General features: G+C 46.8%; 1 protein-coding gene across 1 annotated transcript; it reads right to left on the bottom strand.

Annotated features, from left to right (window-relative positions):
* Positions 1 to 5,522: 5,522 nt before the first annotated feature.
* On the bottom strand, positions 5,523 to 18,599 carry LOC104516002 (latrophilin-3-like; the record flags this gene model as incomplete). The annotated part of the gene is made up of 4 exons (XM_010160189.1): positions 5,523 to 5,743; positions 6,255 to 6,464; positions 17,518 to 17,694; positions 18,391 to 18,599. Coding segments are annotated over 4 exons (817 nt in total), but the record flags the coding sequence as incomplete, so codon positions are not given.
* Between the last annotated feature and the right edge of the window lie 77 nt (positions 18,600 to 18,676).

Raw genomic sequence — 18,676 nt, 5'->3', positions numbered from 1 at the left:
AGACATAAACCCTTTATTCCTTAAAGCACGATGGCCAGCCATATGGTCACATCTGGTGCAGCTGTTTTTGACTTCACGTGGTTCGGGACAGGGAGGAAATCAGTCAAAGCTGGAATATGGCAAGAAGGAAAAGCCGTGCTGGGCTGAGTGAAGAAGCACAGAGCAACTGGTCTCCTTTCCAGTCAGCCAAATGGATGAAATTTTCCACCTCGTTCCCTGAAAAAGTCTGTCTCTTTGGTTGTGGAGCACAATTCAATGACAAGAGATGGATTCTGGGAATGGGAAAAAGCCAAGGAGCCAGGTCCTGCACCCTTGGGATAAGCGGGGGATGGCATGGAACAAGAGGGTCCAACGAGAGACGGCTTCACCTGAGCAAGAGCACAGCTTGTGAAAACCAGAGAAGCCTTTTTTATTTTTTACCTCTCTGCACACTTTAAAGAACGTGATGTCATTTTTTACTTGTTTGATTAGAAAAATCGCCTTTCTGTGAAACCGTGTATGAGCCTTGGGCGACTGCACGGGAAGCTGCGGGACTGCCTCTAATCCGCAGAGGGACTTTAAAAAGCCCTATTTTTCTGTGGTCATCAGGAAGAGATGCAACTTTGAACCTGTTTAAGTCATACCTCATTAAAAATGCAAATTAAGACCAAAACATCAAAACATGGGCATCCTGCCAATTGCGTTGAGGAGCTGTAAATTGCTAATCAGACAAGTACCACACTGAGCTTTTCTTCCCTTAGAAGACAAAAATCCACAAGCACAATGAACTGCATAAATGAGCTCCTCGAAACAAGGAAGCAATCAGGCAACTCACTTCCCAAAGTTGCTAATCTTGGGCTGCCGAGTTACTTCTGACCCCCCACGCGCAGCTGCACCGCGAACACCGACTTGCCGCATTACAAGTTTAGGCTCTGCTGCCATTAAGTCAACGAGCTGCTTCAGGGCTAAATACAAGGAAAAACGGATTATCTGAAAGGCTGCGGGTGCAGGGAACGCTGCTCAAAACCCCACTGCTTCTTCCAAGAGTCACACCGGCGTATTCAGCGCTCGTAACGAGCTCCGTGGCGCTGCTTTCCCTTTACTTTTTAATTTCCTCCTTTTCCACAGTGACAAGTTGCTATATTCATCTAAAGCTTTTCCAAAGTAATAAAGACTACAAAGAGTTTACTCTATTTTCTGCATGAAGAGAAATCAAATACTAAACTATCCCTGGTGTGCATTAAATATAACCAATAAACAATCATTAGCTGCCATCGGACCATAAAATTTGAAGAGCCCTAAACATATCGTGTTGTTGAGGGAGCTCGGTGGTTTGTTTCACGTGGCTGTACAGCCTCCTTGTCTGGGTGCAGCAACGGGATATGTATGCACAAGACATGCCTTTCAAGGCTGCAATATAGGTTCTGCTTAACGCAGTCCAGCAGCCGCATGGCTCACGCTTCCTCCTCCAAATACCTGGCACGGACGCTGAAAATAAAACAAGTTCAGTGGAGCCACCCAAGACAGACCGTATTGTTGGGAGCTATTTTCCCAGCCACATTAACATGCGTAGAACGTCGGCGGCTGGCTGACGGACTTGGAGGCTGTGTACATACGCCAGGCTTTCAATTCGCTTTCTGACAGCTGGACTGCTTACCATGGATATCCCGCTTTATAGCATACCAAAAGGGGGAGAAACAATAGAGAGATTCCTGTCACGATGAATTTGATCACCAGTGGATGAATATACCTACGAGTGCGTTTTCTAAAATATATGGAATCATTCAAAGCCTAGCTGCTTTCCTCTGACATCTCTAAGAGGCATTGCTGGGAAACCCAGGACAGTGTAGGAATATGGAACAGCTTCTCACTGCCCATTCTGGATGGCCTGCGACTTGAGTGAGTCCTCTCAAAGGGAGGCTGCCGAAGTCTTCATCCAGCTCTTACTGAATTTTGGACACAAGTTGTTGTCAAACACAACTGCAAATGCTGTTTTCCACGCTGTGTTTCCCACCACACTGTCTGACAGCAGACCTGGCCGGGAGGTGGATGGATTTGGTTAACACACAGGACAAGGCAAATGATGTAACGTTTTATATCTGCCATCTCAGTGTCTTCTTTTTAGCAGCAAAACTTGAGAAGTGGCCATTTAAGACTCAGCAGCTGAGGATTCGGCCCATCAGAAATGGTCTCATGGAAGTTCAGGTGAGTATCACCAGAATTGCTTCAGCAGTGTTGGGAGACCAGACCGTCGGCAGTGGGGCTTCCTGCTTTCCACCTTTACTTTAGAAATTACAATCAGAACCAGGTAACATGCAACATTTCCTGATTTATTTGGGGGAAATGGCCCAACGCGGCTCAGCTTGTGCATAGGAACAGTCCCTGCTGGCCTGAATGGGATGGTCTTTTCATGGAATCACTACGCTGCTGCTGGGTTATAAAAGCAAATTATCTCCTAACATGAGTGGTTTGAACTGCTCCTAAACCAAAAAATAGTTAAAGGGAAAGGATAATTAAGTGTAAGAGAGTATCTTTACTGGGCAGCTACTCCAAAATGCCAAAGTGAATACTAGGCCACCGGATGCTTAAGAAAATCACAAGCCCCAAGTGATGAACAAAGAAACAGAGAGGAACAACTGCCTGTTCCTGGCTATGTAATCTGGGCATGTGTTACAGGCGGGATGGATTTAGAAAGGAAAATGAAATCAAGCAAACCTACATCGGGTGTCTAAGCAAATCATTCTGAGATGTATGAATGGTGGCACCAAATGCCAGGCAAAAAACAAATAACACTAACAGCTCCATAAGTCCTGCTTAAACAAATGCAATAAATAATGGAGGGAGGCAAGTAATATATTCCAGAGGATGTTTTACAAAACCCAGCAAAACCAAGCAACTTCTTGCAATCAAATTATGTATGCCTGGCATAGAGTTCACTACAAATTCTAATCAGTTCTACCCTTCTAATAACATTATACAGAAAAATACATCATCATCCATCAACCAGATGGAGCATGATAGTTATACAAAACATATTGTATGTTTTTTATTTTCGACTATGAGTACGTGATGAAATTGTGCACTCTGGAATTAGAGATTATAAATAAATATTTTAGGCTCTGCAAATCCCTGTAAATATTTATTTGCAAAATACTATGTATACATGTTCTGTGTCTGTGCCAGTAAGATCTCTCTCTCTCTCCACAGCATAAAGCAGTATTTTTAATGATGTAATCATGATTCTATGATTCTACATGTTCAATCATTAAAAATACTGCTTTATGCTGTGGAGAGAGAGAGAGATCTTACTGGCACAGACACAGGACGGCTGCCTCCTCAACACAAAGACAGCAAAGTTTTGTTGTTTGCCTCCACTGAATTCCAGCCAAACTTTCTGCCTGTTCCTCCCAGGCCATTAAAACATTCGGGCACCCAAGGTCTGCTGGGAAAAGGCAGCGTATCCCATGGAATATGTTTATTTTGCTGTGCTTTGAAAAGGTCCATATATTCCTTTAACAGCAGTGGGAACATTCCAGCAATGCAAAGCTGCCATGGTGCTTTAGGAGAGCTGTGTCCTTTCACGATGAGGGAACAAAGTCCGACATTTTCAACACCCAACGGCTACAGAGCACTGTCAGGGAAAGCAGCTGGGGCTAGCTTTCATCACAAAGTAGCTGCAACGCTGGGTTTTCTTGGTAAGCAGCCCACAAGGCGGAGAGAGAAGTCACAAGGATCACTCTGGTGCTACAAGCCCTGCGATGGTAACCCTGCAAAAGTCACGGGGTGACCAACGGGGAAGGCAGTCACGGAACCACCAGACTGCGAACCGGAGCGATGGGGACAGAGCTCCAGCGATGCAGAGGTGGAGGAGTATCTTGACTGGCTTTCCAGGGAGCCAGACTCCCGGCTCTTTGGCTGTAACGTCCTTGAGGCTCAACACACCCCACGTAGGCCATTGTGAAGAGGTAGGTCCTCCCTAGAAACACTGCAGCAATCCCCAACCTGCCTAAAGGGACAAGGCAGAATGTTCCAATACCTGATTCAATGGGGGCTAATACACTGCTGAAGAGGGAATGTGAACAGAAGAGTTGGTTGGAGCAGAAAGCAGGTGGCAGCTGACAGAAACAGTCTTCTCCAGAGCCTGTCATCAGCTGTTGTGTTACTTTTTCTTTGTCCCCGAGGCCTGTTAAGTCGGTCAAACTACTTTGGATAAATTGGCCGAGATCTGTGAAACTTACTCCCTCCTACCTTTATCTGTGTGGGCCACTTCCTTTCCACAAAGTATGTCATTTATACAAATTCAGGTTGCTATTCTCCTGCTCATGGGAGGAACACGACGCAAATAACCAGCTGGGATACAAGCCTACCTGCTGACATGGTAATGGATCATGAGCAGCTCCACTGCTCTACAGATTTGCTTCTGCAAGGGATCAGCTTGGTATATACCAGTAAGGTTTCAGGCAAAAAATCTGCAGTTGTATTTAACAGGATATCAACTGCTGTCATGGCCTGACCCAACCTATGCTAAAAAAGAGCTTTAAAAATGCCACCAGCTCAATGTATGCCTTCAGACTGAGCCCTTAACTCAGATAAAATGACAGGGACAAGGCAGCCTGACAAGGGAAAGTAAAAAAAAGTCAGTCAATAAAAACACATTGTTAGTACTATTATAACAAAGCTGGCAAAGAAAATCAAAGGCTTGGTTTTCCCTTGTTTTCCATTAGACGGTTTTGCACGATCATCTAAATTGTGCTTTGATACCAGCTTCAGCAACACTGAAAACATTTAAGAATATTCATAATGATAAATGATGGAGCTGTTCCAATTTCAAAGAGCCTATTGCACTCCACAGTCACCACCTATTTTGCTTGCAGGCTCTGTTCATTTGATAGAACACTTAAAAAAGAGGAAGAATAAAGCAATGTTTCATCACCCAAATGAGAAATGCTCTGGTTTGAGAAGAAGGATGACCTTGCCGATACAGGACAAATCGAAGACTTGGGACAGCCAGGGATGGGGTATCCACAGCTTTTCTGGGCAACCTGTTCCAGTGCCTCCCCACCCTCTCCGGGAAGAACTTTTTCCTAATATCCAACCTAAATCTCCCCACTTTCAATTTAAACCCGTTACCCCTTGTCCTGTCACTACAGGCCCTTGTAAAAAGTCCCCCCCAGCTTCCTTGTAGCCCCTTCAGGTACTGGAAGGTGCAATAAGGTCTCCCCAGAGCCTTCTCTTCTCCAGGCTGAACAAGGCCAATTCTCTCAGCCTTTCATCATAGGAGAAAAGATATTATGCAACGATGTGACAAAATATTGCCTGAGTTCCCCAAGAAAATACCTTTGCAAATAATTTCAGAGTGAGGATTTGTCCTGTATCATCACAGACTGTGCTGGAGACAGAGATAAGGCAAGGCGTGACTCCTGGCTAAGCTCTGCCTGCACCAGCCTCCTTTACCTGCCAGGTCTCTGGGCTCTTCACTTCCCTTTGTCATCCCCATTCCCATCTCTCCTGACCAGGTCCGAGCAATGCTAAGCCCCACTCACACTTTATCTGTGCCGTAGCTCCGGTAGTCGACCGCCGCCGATACAGCCACAATCAGCGCAGGCATGCCATAGCCAACCAGGTAGAAGTACTTCCTCCGGGAGTGTTCGCTCTCGAAAACCTCCACCAGCATGATGTAGAGCTGCACTCCCTCCAGGAACATCCAGGTGAAAGCCGCCAGGAAGAAGAAGTGCAGGAGGGCAGCGAAGACAGCACAGGCAATCTGCGTGCAGGTTGAAAAGAGCAACGTAAGGTGTTTGTACCACGCGGAGTTAATGCAACAGTCGGGATTACTCCTACTGGGAGGCTTAGTAAGAACGAGGGAGTTCTTATCTTCCTTTCTCCAAAGGAAGAACTTTTTTTTCACTTGGAAAATATGCGTGTACTATTTTAAACCAGACACAACTCTGCATATATATATTATATTCAAAGATACAAAGGCAGGTATGTACACAATCTGGCAATAAACATGTAAAGATGTATAGAATAAAGCGCATTTTTACAACCTGCTTATTGTACGTGCACACATTATTTACAAACAACACACGTACAGCCTCTGAAATCCCAGCAGGCATCAGCATTTGACTCCCAGTTAACAACCAGGGGCTCGACCCTACAAGGACTCATGCGTGGAACTAAGGCAGTGCTGGAATAGATCCCACTGCATGGTGAAACATCCCATAAGCATCGAGATGTGAGCCTGTGGCAGCAGCAGAAAGCGCTTTGCCTCTTACCGGCTGGTCAGTCCGGTTGATGCCAATGAGGAAGAGGAGTTCTGCCACGAAGAGGCTGATGCACAAGTTCTTGTGAATCGTGTTACGGTCGCTCTGCAGCCCACGGAAGAAGCAGAAGGTGAAGATGCAGATCAGGAGGCAGACCAGTGAGAGCAGGATGCCAACCCACGTGATAAAATCCAGGAGCAGGTCATGGACTGCATCGCTGTGCTGGAGATAAAACCAAAAAACCATAATTGACTGCATGATGCAGGACTTCTAATCCATCTCACACACAGAGTGAAGCTGCCTGAAATCCTTCCCCATACATGTGCATCACAGAATCACAGAATGGTTTGGGTTGGAAGGGACCTTAAAGATCATCCAGTTCCAAGCCCCCTGCCATGGGCAGGGACACCTTCCACTAGAAAAGGTTGCTCCAAGCCTCATCCAGCCTGGCCTTGGACACTTCCAGGGCTGGGGCATCCACTCACCGAGCTGTGGTGCAAGGGATCAGTAGCAAAAAGACTACATGGACCTAGACTTGAATCCTGCATCAAGAAAGATGCAACCTGAAACAGAGACTCTGGGCAAGCTGCGGGTGCCCTGAGCAGACTCAGACCCCCAAAATATCCTAGAAACAATTATGCTGTTGTTGGAAATACCAAGATGTCCTCGCTATTCCTGCGTGCAGCTTTCACAAACACGGCAAAGGTGCGCACACAGTATAAAGAATCATCCAACGCTGCAATCCGAGTCTAAAAATGTTTCATGCTAACAACACTGTGGAGATTACAACCACCAAGTCCATTACAACCATTCCCCAGCAGTGAAAAAAGACTCTCTTTAAACGTTCACAGAGACGCATGAGCTTGGAGGCTCTGGACAGAAAGAGATCACTTCAATGTCTTGGGTTTATTTTTTTCACCAGGGAAGGAGGAAGAAAGTTTGATTTTTCTTTTTCAAACCCCGGAGCTATATATTAAAACTCGTGGGAAGTGGACTCATCTCTGGGATGCTACCCAGAAAAAAAGACCAACCTTTTAACACAAATTTACTTTGAAATTGTAACAAAACAGTGGTTTTCAGACAACCTGGAAAGTGAGCGATTCTCTGTGATGAACTCATAACAGGGTTTTACCCCAAAGCCATACCACTGTTGCAGGGGCAAAGGTAGGCAACCCAGCCACAAACTTTGGCGAGGGGCTGCAGAGGTGTCCCTGGGCTCTGCTGATAAAAGCTCCTGGGCTTACGCTTCATGTCCCTCCCAGAAAGAGGAGGGGGATGCTGGGACCCTGACACTGCGGGTGTCCCACTACCTTATTAAGGCTCTAAGACTTGCCTGTACCTCCGTAGGTTTCCACCAGAAGTGGTGAAATTGGAGGTATCATCACTCAGTAAAATGTAAATAAGGAATTAAAACACATGGTGAGTCACGAGACGGCTGTTCAGGGCTGAGCTGAGGGAAAGATTGGCTGGAATTCTCGGGGGGGTGGTTTAAAAAGAACCAGAGAGGCTTGAAACCCAGCTTTGTGGCCCACCAGTCTGTGTTATAAGTGGTATTCGCATTCCCCCCCACTCCTGGCATTTTGATGACTTAGGCACTATGTAGGCTGGCAAATACAATAGTGTCACACTTCAAAAAGCCAGGACAAACTGGAAACATTTTCCTCCCTGTGGGACAAAAGCTTATGACAGATGGAGGGAAAAGGTGATTAATTTATCCATTTTCTTCTCCTGCTTGCCAATGATAAAGCCACATCAAATGTTGGGCCTTTCTGATATACTCTCTGCTGTGTCAGCACCCGTGAGAAACAACTCCAACCCTTCAGCTCTTTGGCTTGATCAGCAAGAGTGATAGGCATCAAATGATAATGGAAGATGGGGAGTGACTTTCCCCTTCATCTCTTCCATACTGGAAGTTTTCTCTCCAGGGAGACTTGGAGGTGGAGAGAGGAGAGCTCCTTTCCCCAACAGCTCTCACAGCTCCTTCTGACTATTTCCAGTATCGTAGAATCCCAGAATGGTTTGGGTTGGAAGGGACCTTAAAGATCATCCAGTTCCAACTAGATGCCATGCCATATCCTAAAATATATCTAAGGAACTAGGGGTCAGAAGTCCAACAGAGGGCCAAGAAAATCATAGAATCATAGAATGGTTTGGGTTGGAAGGGACCTTAAAGATCATCCAGTTCCAAAATCCTTGTGTGCTTACAGCAGATCATGACACAAATGGCTGTTCAGCACCCAGAACACCGAGAAGACGAAGGGCATGTCATTTTTCCGGCGGCTGCACATTGCTTTACCTGTGTCATTCCAGTTCATCCATCCCTCTGAACCATGTTAATGTGAACCTGGCACCTTGCAAATCATTCTTTCTTTTGTCTGAGCCTGCTGGGGAATGGCAGGAGAACATCTCCCTGAAAACCCCACCAGCTCAAATTGTCCTGCCAGGCTGAAGTGACCAAGAGGTCCTGGGCTGGGCGAGCAGCACACGGCAGCCAATGCAGGGGGGTAACGAGGTGACAGAAACCAGGCAGACTTTGGCCAGATCCATCTACCCCATCCCACTCCAGCCAGTGCCACACATTCATCTATCCCACAACACAGCCTGGCACCGGGAAGGCTCTCTGAGGGCTTTTTCCCCTACATGAGATGAATCTCTGAGATCTGAGCTCCTGTACTTCCATCATAAAACCGTAACTATGCTGACTTTAAGACACAATGCGGGAGTTTGGGATGGTTTTGCTCCTGGAGAGGCATCCTAACATCTAGGTTCATGGTCTTCCTCAGGGAAAGGATGTTTGCCCACAAAGCTCACCATGCTTAGCAAGAAACGCAGACTTCATTGCTGTATTAGTATTATCACTCTTACTACTCTTCTTCTTAATATTAATTGCAATGATAATACCAATTTTATGTACGTAACACCCATCCCTGGAGTGCTAGGAAACAACCATAAAAACAACTTCCCCGTAATTACAACCCTCCCCCCCCACCCAACAAACTCACAAAAGAACAAACAAAAAGGAATAATAACAATAAACTGTGAACAAGAGCAATTTAAAAACACCTCGGGGGGAAAAAATATGATTGTGTATCTTTTTTAGTAAAGTCCAAGAGAAGTGAGCTGGATTTGCAAGGTGGGATGCGCTTGGTCCTGTCTGGGATGCCCAGTTTCAGGTACCACAGCCGATGGGTCAGGGAGGAGTTGGTAAGCGCTGGCATCCTTTCCATGGCAGTGTCAGCTGCCCCCGGGCCAGGTACCCCCAGAGCTTTGATACCAGCAAGTCCAACAAAATGGTATTTACCTTTTGCTAGGCACTGAAACTTGTAAAATACCGTGCTGCTACAGGCCACAAAGCAGAATAATATGGGAAAAGGAGGAACGTAATGGCTCCTCAAGGCCGTGAGGTTATCCTTGCCATGACCCGATCGCTATGTGACAAATAAGGGAGGACCGTACTTGGTTTACACAATCGGTGTAGGGTGTTCCAGGCTTAAAGAGGATAAACAGCACACCAAGATTTTGTACCTTGGTTGCCGTCTCCGAGTCTGGTCCCTCAACAGCAGAGACATGCCAGAGGATCAAATCTTCTCTCTACCCTGTTCAAGCGCTCCCTGACTGAGGATAAAACAGCTCCAACGTACGTGTTAACGACACCCTTCCAGCACCCCGCAAGCCCGACGGTCCCTAAGGCACTCAAAATACATCTAAACCCACCAGTGTATCGACAGCAGCCAATTCTTACTTCTCAATAATCTCCCCAAAGAGCTGGGGAACCGGGAGAGCCCATGGAAATACGAGACATCAGTCCAAGAGACAATTTCCTGACAGCATCCATCAAAGACCTCCTTGCCCAAATGCACCACGGCTGTCCAGACCGATGCTGCACGGCCCAGCGTGCGGGCCACGGAGTGTTGCTACCACGAAGCTACGCTGGCTTTACCGGTAAGCTGACACACAGAATGTTTTCAGCACAGGAACAACTTCTTGGGTAATTATCATAGAATCACAGGATGGTTTGGGTTGGATGGGACCTTAAAGACCATCTAGTTCCAACCCCCCTGCCATGGGCAGGGACACCTTCCACTAGACCAGGTTGCTCCAAGCCTCATCCAGCCTGGCCTTGGACACTTCCAGGGATGGGGCATCCACAGCTTCTCTGGGCAACTGAAATAATTGAAAGAAATAAAATAATCCACTTCAGCGAAAGGGTTTCTATAAACAGTACATTTTCTATTTACGGTTTAGGCATAAGCCTGACCCAAAGCCCAGTGAAAGATATCCCTGGCTTTGGCACAAAGCCTCACTTGTGTCCAGCGGGGCCAAGGGCGGCAGGAGGAGAATGCTGATGGAAACCTGTGCAGGAGGAGTTACGGCAGCCCTGGTAGCAACCGCAGCAGGGTGAGCAGGCAGCCTAGAGATTATCCAGGCTGGGAAAAATCAATGAGCAGTTCTGGCAGTGCCTGTACACCAGAGCTGAGCTAATAAAAACAAATTCCAGGGAATGTCAGCTTATGACAGAATGGCTCTCCCTGAGATGAACAGCCATTTCCTTCCTTATTAAAAACATCAGTAGAAGAAAACAGCAGCCAAACCGAGCTGCCAGCAGCAAAGGACACATTCCTTTGCCTAATCTGTCCCTCCAGGAACGGAAAGAGTAATATGTTTGGGAGTGGAGGAATAAGCAAGCAGTAAATAAAAGCAGAGTGTCACTGAGTGGCTCAGATATGACCGCTCGGTGCTTGGTGGGAGCTGGCAGTGTGCTGGGCTGGGCAGAGACCCAAGTGGGACAGCTCTGAACCCGATGCTGATGTAGCTATCTGGGGCTGTGCGGTCTCCCTCTGCCCTTCTTCCCCCATTGCTGGTGTTGAGGAGGGATTACTGCTACAACCAGCTGTAATGCTCCGTGGGTAAGTGCAAAGGGCTACTTAAGAAACAAATGGTTTTGTCGATGTGCCAAAAGCATCAGCTGGGCTATATGGGCTGGGAGGAACCCCCCGGGCTCCTGCAGCGCGTCTGGGCTGGCTAAAGGCATCCCCTGCTGTGGCTATGCAGGCATGAGAGGTTTCCAGGGGAAGTTTCCCATCTCTGTGGCCAAGGGGGATATGTGCTGGGGGGATCACACTGCTTTAGCACCCATCCTCTCCTTTTTCCCCCAGGATACACCGAGGGAGGCAGGCAGCTCTGCTCCGCAGTGGACACAGCACCCACAGAATGGGTGTATATCACCTCCATGCTCTGCCAAGGCAATGCCCTCAGAGTCACCATCCGGTCCTAACCCAGGAACAAAGAGCTTAATTCCCACCTGAAGCCCATGTGCAACATCAGTGTCTTCTGACTATGGCCGTTTAAAATAAGGCTCAGATCCCAGAGCAGTCCTGCAAGGCAGTTGAGCCACCTTTACTCTCCTTGCCTTAGTCCTCAAAGCTGCCTTCACCTTCTGCACAAGATACACCGACCATCTTCCTCCTCCTCTGCCTTCCTTGGCAAGACAAAGGCCTCCTAACAGAACTCCTTTCCCACAAACTTCTCCCCAAAATGCAACAATCATTGCATCCATCGTCCTGCGCTCCCGCGTGGGCTGGATTTAGTAAAGCAGCGCTGCTTTGCTTACTCAAAGCATCTCCACCATACCATGGCCACTACCTTCACCTTGGCTTCACACTCCCCCTGCTCTCAGCCAGAAAGGAAGGGGGTAGCAAGACACAGGACAAGGCTTAGTGCTTGCCAACGGGAGGTACTTGAATTGCGTATTTTAGGACAAGGAAACCCTGGGGGGTGATGCTGTCCCTAGGCTCTGAGTCAAGAAGGGTGATGCTGAGCAAACAGGTTACTGGAACAGGTTGCCCAGAGATGTTGTGGATGTCCCATCCCTGGATGTCTTCAAGGTTAGGCTGGATGAGGCTTGGAGCAACCTGGTCTAGTGGAAGGTGTCCCTGCCCATGGCAGGGAGGTTAGAACTAGATGATCTTTAAGGTCCCTTTCAACCCAAACCATTCTGTGATTCTATGATTCTGTTGGACCGGGGGAAGGCAAGCTGTGGCTAATAAACTGCTGTGTGCTCACATTTCTAAGTGCTGAGCTAAGAAACTGCAAATTCGAGGGCTTGGAGTACGTCTTTCTGAAGTCAAGCTCTAGGTTTTTGCAGGTTGGACACCCAAATGTCGCTGCCTGAGAAGATCCGGGTCAAGGCTTTGGGGAACGCACAGACAAGGACCAGCAAGATGTCTAACCCGTCAGAACTAGAAACAAGACACAACTAGGGCTCAACGCGTCTCAGACTGAGGGTGAGGAACTCGGGAAACTCTCTGGAGTGACTTACTACCCACCTACACAAAAATCTCAAGGACTGCTACCAGGTACAGCTCTGAACTGACCCCACAGGCACAGATTACTTGACCTAATGGGTGTATTCAACCCAAGGTATAACCAAACATGCTGTTTACAACTCCTTACTCTTGGAGTTCATCGAAGCCACAGATTTCTGTTCCTAACACAAGCTCAAATACTGCTGTATTTTCAATTTTAAAACCTGATTATTTTTGAGAATTAACCCCTTTGATGGCACACAATGATTTGTCTTGCAAAATCCATTACACAGAGGTTTCAATAATTTAATAGGGTGTTTTTGCAACCCTGCACCCACTTCTGCTTTCATTCACTGCTGTTCAATCCCACAAGTGCTAATATATGGATAAGCCAGCACCGCAATAACTTCTGCTTGCTCTTTATATCAGAAATGGCTGTATTGCTTCAGGCAATGGACCACTGCATTCCATTTAGACTTCATATATTTTTATTCCTTTCTCTCCTTAGCTTGCCTTATGCTTCCATTCCCTAAATAATTAGCATGGTGTAACATGTTTGCGGTATAGAATAACATCTGAAAGCTTCTGATTAATTGCTACAGTTAAAATACCTTTCTTCCCACCTCCCTTTCTCTTTCTTTTATTTATTTATTTTTAAAAGAAGAGTAAGCTCTGGCATTCACTACCTACTGATAAGCAACATTTATCTACCCTGAGGTACCTTTGCTTTTTCTGTTTTGGCTGGTGGTTTTTTTTTTTTTTTTTTTAATTGCATTTTCCCACCAGCTCTGAACTTGTTTTCTGGCTGCATATTTTTCCCATGGTACATTTAAGATGCATCTGCTATAATTAATATGATGCAAAGCGCAAGCTTATACGAAAAACAGCTTGTAAATTTTGAATAATTCTGCAGCAATTACATGAGTGGAATGGCTTATTTAGCTATGGGCTTTGACCCATGGCATGGGACCCACCATGTTTTTATGGTATTTAAGGGTCATAATAAATATCCTACCAATTTTAAAATAGGTATTTAACATAGATCTCATCTATGTTAAACATATAACAAAATAACTACAAGACTGTAATAATTTTCCCATAACACAGCCCATACAAACTTCTTAGCTGATGAAAACAGTCTTCCTGGTAAACTGTCCAAAAGGGTAACGAACGCTGCAGTTCTGTATAGACATCCCTTGCCAGGATGAGGCATCAGCGAGGTCCAGCTCACAGGTCATTACGGTCCCGCTGTCCCCTTCCCGTGAAACTGGGGCTCTGACAGCAGCTGGAGGGGTACCTGTGGGTGTGGGTCCATCGCTCTTCCCACAGCTATGCATCCTGCCCCTGTGCACAGCAGGCTCTTGGTCTTGGGCACTGTTATTGACCCCAGTGAAGTAAAGGTGCAGGAGAAACTCCAGGCCCAACTAATCTTTTAACAGGCAGAAAGCATCTTTAAATTAAAATCTCCTCCTCTTAATTATGAACTGTCCTATTAAGACTAGAATTGATTCCAACAACTTCTGCTCTTGAAGCACACCAATAAATCCCTGCCACCGTGGTCAGCCAATGTCATTTTCTGCCCCTTTGGACAAAGACATATTGCTGTTTCACGCTGGAGAGCCAGACGGCCATCAATCACCTCCTCAGGGGCGCTACCTTCCAGCTCCACCTTGCCACATACACTCTACTAATAATTAAATCCCAGCCCGTAACTCGCAGAGCAGCCACCGAGGTCTCCTCCGGAAAACACACTCCTTCGCCATGCTACCAGGGAGGGAGATCATTCGTGACCAGAAGTGACACTTGTCAAATTGGCGCTGGCTTTTGATTAAGGAGCAGGAATCCGATGTCTGCTCCCCATGATGCCCAGTGTTCAGTCTCATTAGGCAAGGGGCTGTGGATACTCATTACACCAAACGATGCTCCCTACAGATCCAAAAATCCAACAAGCTGAAGTCCGTAAACTATAAATCTCAATTACAGGAGAAAATTGTTTCTATTGCAAAACTCCCAGAGTATTATTCATTATTGTGTGCGTGTCAGTCCTCTTCAAGGATCCTCATCACCGGCCAGAACGCTGCCGTAAGAGGTCCTGCACAACCACGCAATATCATTTCCCCAAGGATTGTTCTACCTCCAGGAAGACTAAAAGGTTTTGAGGCAAGGAATGGCTGTTTGTACAAGACAACAAAGAGCATGCCAACGAGATGAGTGCAAGTCAGTGAATGACAACAACCCCCATTGAGTTTTAAACCTCCATCTTTCCAAACCAGGAGATACTCTGCTGCCAAAACGTTAAAAACAACTCATCGCATAAGGAACGTCACACAAGCCACCTCCCAGCTCGGCCAAGAGCCACACGGCCAGCTTCACCGTCAGACCGGAGAGGGCTGGTGCTGCCGGGAATTGCAGAGTGATAGAGCTGGAGGGAAGAGCTGCAGATGTTTGCAGGGCACGCACCTGCCCTCGCCCTCGGGCTGGGATCATCGCTAAAGCGGACATGCCAGGAAGCTGTCCAGTTCCATCAGAGTCAACACAGTGGAGCCAATTTGGCTTTTACAGCAGTGACACTCTGGCTGCAGCCAAATGGTAAAACATGACCTGAAAGTCTTGAGGTCACCTGTTAACACCCAGAAACACCCACCGGCTAATAGCACACTGGCTTGGGAGCTCGAGAAGCTTCCAGCTGCAGCTTTTTCCAACCCGTTGGCTGAGCATGGGCAAGCAGGGGTCTCACATTCTCTTTCTGCAAGATGAGATAAGACCAGCGCTATGAGTCTAATGGGGTTTGGGTGAAATGCCATGCAGGCAAGTCTGACCTACTTGCATTTTGGGAAGAGGCTCGTTCAGTGCTAGCCTGTATCTGTGCCATGCAACAGGGACTGCCTTCATTCACATCAGTGGAGTGGAGCGCTATCTGCATTTCCCACGTGCAACCTCTGACTCGAGTGACTCAGGTATATCTGTTAACTCCAGGCAGGTAAGAACAAGCCAAACACACATTTCTTTTGAAAATTCAAACAGCTGTGGGAAACTGGCACAAACAGACTTGAGCTGCAGAATGCTGTGAACCTGTAAACATGTGCTCTGAATAGGCCATTTCTTCAGACATCTCCCAGGACAATGCCACAGCTATTTAATGGCATATCTCCCAGACCAGTAGTGACTCCTGCAGAATACAACAGATACATCATCCTGCAACAGCAGCAGCAGCAGATCTATCCTGCCCCCCTCAGCTGGACCCTGCTGTTGTAGCAAATGTGCTGCCAGGATCCCATTTCTCTACTTTTTGCAGAGCTCTAGTTATGCATGACGGTGGTTTAAAATATATTTTTATTGTGGCTCTTCACATTCCTCTTCAGATTATCAAGTGGAACAAAAATATACAAAGGAGTGACACTGGAAGACTATTTGAGAAAAGGTCTTTTAAAAACATAATAGCTTGTGTGGTTATGCAGCCACGGATGGGGCTCTGAAACGTTCTGCCTGCCTGGAAAGTGCCAGATCCATACCCATCTCAGAGCCATGAATTCTGCTGCAGTGCCAGGCACATGAAACAGAGATGCCGTAAGACAGAACATCACTAGGTTAAAATCTTCTGGGCATCAGGACCTTCTCCTCTTCTTCCTGTAGCAGCTGAGACTGTTCTCAACCAAAGACAGTCAAGACAGCTCAGAAAATGCAGGACCATCTCAACCATTCTCCTGTTCTCGAATAAAATCCCAAATGTGCACTTCACTCCCCAGATTCCCCATGAGAAACCTTCAGGAGTAACGTCTTTAGCTCCAGTGGGGATGAATTACACCATGGACCTAAATGCAGGCAAGGGAACTAGCTGATGATGCACTGACCTCGGGTAGGTGTCTGTGCAGGATGGTGTAACGAGCTTCCCTTTCATGTGTCCCTTTCCTTTTTTCACTGTCAGATAGTGAGATGCAGTGAATGTGTCTTTTTCTCCTCTCTGGAAGCTGGAAGACACTTTTGGCTCCACACGTGGATCTCGCACACACGTGCAGCGCACACAATCTGCACCTCATGGGGCAGGCTCTGCGTGCTTCTGCCCCACCACCCACCACGCTCGCTGGTGGCACAGTGAGGACCCCCACGAGCAAGGACCCAGCCAGGAGATCATAGAATCATAGAATGGTTTGGGTTGGAAGGGACCTTAAAGACCATCCAGTTCCAACCCCCCTGCCATGGGCAGGGACACCTTCCACTAGACCAGGTTGCTCAAAGCCACATCCAGCCTGGCCTTGAAGACATCCAGGGATAGGGCATCCACAACATCTCTGGGCAACCTGTCCCAGTGCCTCACCACCCTCTCTGTGAAGAATTTCTTCCTAATATCTAATCTAAACCTCCCTGTTTTCAATTTGTCCCCATTACCCCTTGTCCTGTCACTACAGGCTCTTGTAAAAAGGCCTCTCCCAGCACCCTTGTAGGCCCCCTTCAGATACTGGAAAGCTGCAATGAGGTCTCCTCGGAGCCTCCTCTTCTCCAGGCTGAACAAGCCCAATTCTTGCAGCCTTTTGTCATAGCAGAGGTGCTCCAGCCCTCTGAGCATCTTTGTGGCCTCCTCTGGACTTGCTCCAAGTGGTCTGTATCCTTCTGATATTGAGGGCTCCACAGCTGGACGCAGCACTCCAGGTGGGGTCTCACCAGAGCAGAGTACAGGGGCAGAGATGTTCTGCACTGGTAAGCAACGGAAGTGGCAACAGCTAATTCTGCTCAGTTGTCATCCTCAGCTCTGAGCTGCCCATGCCAGGAGCTCAACAGGCTTCGCATCAGTGTGACTATCTCCTGTCTCACCATATAGCAGAAGGAAGATTTACACCAGATGGTCTATCCCGTCAGAGTTACTGTCACACAGCAATTTCCCTGCTCAGCTCCATTTGCAGTAACAGAATGGTGTTACATTGGCCACTTTTCCTGCCCAGTTCCTTGGCAGCCGGTGAATCCGCAATGCCTACCTTAACTTCCACGTGTGCCATCAGGACTGCAAAGTTGGTTAGGTGATTGCAGGAGCATGTGGTGTGTGTCTTGTTAGTTGTCAGGAGGCGACATCCCTGGGTGGACCAATACCCTGTCATTGTACGCTTTGTATAGCTCCAGAACGAACAGTTTGGATTGAAATTTTCTTCTGACTGCTGTGGGGAAGAAATGAATAAATGCAGTAAAAATGAAAGGGTTTCAGAGATTTCTAAATGCACTATATTTTTTTTCCCCCCAGAGGCATGTTGTAACTCTCACCCTTTTAATTTTGGACAAACAATCAGCAGAGGTTTATATGTCAAGCGTTACTTGCCGATACCAGAGAAAGTTATATTGTTGCTGCTCTCTTTGATAAAGCTAACTTAGTTCTTTGTTCTTGATTAATTTCAGCCATAGAGCAAAACCAACTCCTCAAAATCAGATTGCTTCATTTGCATTGCAGAGCAGAGAAATTAATTGCTTTAAGCAATCAACTTTTGCAATGACTGTGCTTGGCTAACTGGAGGACTAGCTGTCCTCTTTCACTGTAATTCCACTTTCCTCTAATATCCCCTGCCACCATGATAAAATAATATTATGGTCTATTCTAATATATTGGTAGTTTTTAATTACAGAATGACGTGTGTCAGCAACTGAGCAATGGGCATCAGCTCAAAGGAGACTTTCTTTACTTTTATTAATGCGACATAGAAGAGACATTCCCCATAAATAACCCAAAGTGCAAAGGAACAAATGTATAACTCAAAATTTAATCAAGGGCTGCTGGGGGCCTCACATCAGCCAACTTTTGCATCACTTTGTTTTAGAGATTGAAAAAGAAAAATAAAGAAGTGCTTTTCAAACTCCCTCACCTTGATGTGCTTGACAGTAAACACCACGGGATCGGCCAGGTAAACCTTATTGCTGAACTCTTTGTTTATTGCTGCCGTGATGACAGGGGAGTTGACAATGACGGAGTGATTAGTCGACATTGCTTCTGTTCCCAACTTCATGCTGGCGTTCTCCGTGGAGAGATAGGTGCCCAGGTTGTTATACAGCACAAAAGCCACCCTGATTTCACCTAGAAGAGCAGGAAGAGCTTAGATATCCAGGTCAGTACACTGTTGTGGTTTTATTTTACATGTCGGTGACATGGAT

The sequence above is a fragment of the Eurypyga helias genome, unplaced genomic scaffold (genome assembly GCF_000690775.1).
Source record: "Eurypyga helias isolate BGI_N326 unplaced genomic scaffold, ASM69077v1 scaffold9591, whole genome shotgun sequence".
Lineage (NCBI taxonomy): Eukaryota > Metazoa > Chordata > Aves > Eurypygiformes > Eurypygidae > Eurypyga > Eurypyga helias.
Note: the sequence above shows the minus strand (reverse complement) of the source record. Positions and strands in the feature narration are given on the sequence as shown.